Source organism: Nicotiana tabacum, chromosome 18, assembly GCF_000715075.1.
Source record: "Nicotiana tabacum cultivar K326 chromosome 18, ASM71507v2, whole genome shotgun sequence".
NCBI classification, from domain to species: Eukaryota; Viridiplantae; Streptophyta; class Magnoliopsida; order Solanales; family Solanaceae; genus Nicotiana; species Nicotiana tabacum.
Genome location: NC_134097.1, coordinates 153,885,418 through 153,888,869, shown reverse-complemented (window position 1 = coordinate 153,888,869; position 3,452 = coordinate 153,885,418). Strand labels below are relative to the sequence as shown.

Below are 3,452 nucleotides of genomic sequence, written 5' to 3'. Positions count from 1 at the left end.
ATTTTTTGTACTCAATATTAAACAAATCAAACCAAACCTAGTCGGGGTTTTTTAATCGGTTTGATTTGACTTTTCGGTTGGATGGGTTTTCCGGTTACGTTTGTACACCCCCTAAATTTATATTGTTGATAGCAGGTGTGATCAACTCGTAGGATTTTAATTAGCTCTAACTTTAAGTGGGGAGGCAATTTCTATATAAACAGAGAGTCGAATAAGTTTTTGATTAAGAGATGTATTTTCAAGAGATAAAAGAAAATTATTTACGTGTTGCCTATGTTATAGTGTCGGTAGAAAATAATTATGGAATGTCTCAATCATTTTAGCTCTCTACTCCACTTCTTATATTCTATAAATAGCAACCTAAAATGACTATCCAAAAATATATAGTAGCAATTTTCTTGAGTATTCTTGAAAAAAAGAAACTTAAAAAGTTGTCAATCATGTCTTTTTTTAGATTTGTTGGTGCAATTCTTTTCTTGGTTGCAATTTTTGGAGCATCAAATGCTCACTTAAGTGCAACATTTTATGATTGCACTTGCCCTAATGTTACAAGTATTGTACGTGGTGTTATGGAACAAAGGCAACGTACTGATGCTCGAGCTGGTGCTAAAATTATTCGTCTTCATTTCCATGATTGTTTTGTTAATGTAATAACCTGACCCTTAGAACTTTTTCTAACCTATGTTTTCATGCATGTTTATGTGTATTGAAGAACTACATCACGTTACGGACATAAATAATATATACTGACAGTGTAAAGATCTTTTATCATATTAGTGCAGCTTATAACATGTACTGGATATATATAGTGACGGTCTACAAATCTTTTACCATATCAGTGTAGCATGATTGTAGGTTAGTTACCATTTTTACTGTTATAGTGGGTATAACATTTTGTGATTTTACTGTGATAGAAAGTCAAGTTCACTTTCTTTAATGTGTATATGTGCACAGGGTTGTGACTTTACTGTTATACTGTGAGAAAAAGTTCAGTGACCAAACGTGAAATTAACCGTATATATATATTTGCACAGGGTTGTGATGGATCAATTTTGTTAGACACAGATGGGATACAAACTGAGAAAGATGCAATTCCTAATGTAGGTGCAGGAGGATTTGATATTGTTGATGATATTAAAACTGCATTAGAGAATGTATGCCCTGGTGTTGTATCATGTGCAGATATTTTAGCCCTTGCATCTGAAATTGGAGTTGCCTTGGTAAGAGATTACAAATATGACATTTTCATAGATCTTGCTTAATTAATTAATTATTGATTTTCTCCCCTTTTTCAGTTGTTGAAGTCTTTCTTAACTATTTAATTATTTATGATTTACTAATAAGATTAGCTTAAAAATATTTGAAAATCATCTTGGCTCTAAAAGCTAACAACATGGCCTTTATTTTATGATATAGGCAGAGGCGGAGCCAGGATTTCAAGTTTATGGGTTTGAGATTCTAATCATTTTAAGTTACTGGGTTTTAAATTAATAATTTACATATATTTAATGGAGTTTTTAAGACAAAACAAGGTTCGAATTAAAATTACTGGATTCGACCGAACCTGCTCTCGGCACTCTAACTCCGCCCTTGAATTTAAGGCACATTCGAGAGAATTACCACTTAAATATTTTAAAGACAACTAGGATTTTATCACTAATTTAAGCATTATATATATACTGACAGTGTAAAAAATGTTACGTTATCAGGCTGGAGGTCCATGCTGGCAAGTACTTTTTGGCAGAAGAGATAGCTTAACAGCAAACCGATCTGGAGCTAATAGTGATATTCCTAGCCCCTTTGAAACCCTTGCTGTAATGACGCCACAATTCACCAACAAGGGAATGGATTTAACTGATCTTGTTGCTCTATCTGGTAAAGAATTTTTGCACTATCAGTATACTTTAATTTGTTGAAAAACACCCAACATGGGTGTGTTAGCCATAAACTTGATCAAAAAAGAAAAAAAAAATTGTTATAATAGGTAATACGTTTTATTTTACAGGTTACTAATCTCACTTTTTATAAGCAGTACATGTAACTATCTTTTAAACGACTTGGTTATGAAAAAAACTTACCTGTCATTATATAGGAGTTAATTTGAGATTGAAACGTATTTGATTGATTTCACGTTAACAACAGTTTCTCTAAGGGTAAAGATTTAACATGTTCTAGCATGTTAGTACTTACCATTTGTACTAGGTTACCGATAAGTATTTATTACTGCATAAAAATTACATGCAGTTACCTCTTAAATAATCTGATTGTATAAGTTTTCACTCTGTTTACACATAAAACTTAAACGCATTCTGAATGTGTAGGTGCACACACATTTGGAAGAGCAAGATGTGGTACTTTTGAACAACGTCTCTTTAACTTCAGTGGCAGTGGTAATCCTGATCCAACCGTAGACGCTACATTTTTACAAACATTACAGGGAATTTGTCCTCAAGGTGGAAATAATGGCAATACTTTTACAAATCTTGATATATCAACTCCTAATGATTTTGATAATGACTATTTCACTAATCTTCAAAATAATCAAGGACTTCTTCAAACTGATCAAGAGTTGTTTTCTACATCTGGATCTGCTACAATTGCTATAGTGAATCGTTATGCTGGTAGTCAAAGTCAGTTTTTTGATGATTTTATTTGCTCGATGATTAAATTGGGTAATATAAGTCCATTAACTGGTACTAATGGAGAGATTAGGAAAGATTGCAAGAGGGTTAATTAATTAATTAATTAATCAAGCAGATTATATTAATTATCAAGATCGAGTGCTTTAATTTCTGCATGTTCTTGTGTTGTTTAATCATGTCCTAAAGAAAGATTGTCAGAAGTTTGATGTCATGAGTTGTAAATTTTTTTTCATCTTTTTGACGCTTATTTTGTTTTATGTAAATGTAATATGTGCTGAAATGGCAATTCCAATAAGGATGTTATGCTGAAATAGCAATTCCAATAATTAAGGATTTAATCCATCTCTCTTTTTTTGGAGTATATTTTTCAGTTATTCTTGTTTATTTCTGTTACACTATCCGATTGTTTTAAAAATCAATTACAAGTTTTATTTTACAATATGAGTAACTTACGGACATGTAATACCTCAGACTTTAGACAGTCTCAGACAAAACACCAGAGTGATACTAGATATATAAGTTAACAAGTGTTACAACGAAATTAAAATATATTAATAATGTATAATATTTTATAATAAGTTAAATCCAAATTATCACTAAAATATCCACAGTTACGTCACTAATCATGTGGTAAGAACGTGTTCAACATGGGTCATTTTTAGAAATTATACACTCAAAATAAATGAAATAATTAAAACTACTAAATTATTTGAAAATCAACTAGAAGTTACTTTCTATTAACAAACTTGCATTTGTAACTTTGTACGTTAAATATAAATAACCTGATTCACCGGATAAAAATACACTAAC

The 3,452-nt window shown here is 31.1% G+C and overlaps 1 protein-coding gene across 1 annotated transcript; it reads left to right on the top strand.

Moving 5' to 3' along the window:
• The first annotated feature begins 232 nt into the window (after positions 1-232).
• LOC107788452 (lignin-forming anionic peroxidase-like) lies at positions 233-3,003 on the top strand. The gene is made up of 4 exons (XM_016610131.2): positions 233-647; positions 1,035-1,220; positions 1,710-1,875; positions 2,322-3,003. Exons 1-4 carry the CDS (start codon positions 366-368, stop codon positions 2,735-2,737), a joined length of 1,050 nt encoding a protein of 349 aa, XP_016465617.2. The 5' UTR covers positions 233-365; the 3' UTR covers positions 2,738-3,003.
• Positions 3,004-3,452: the final 449 nt, after the last annotated feature.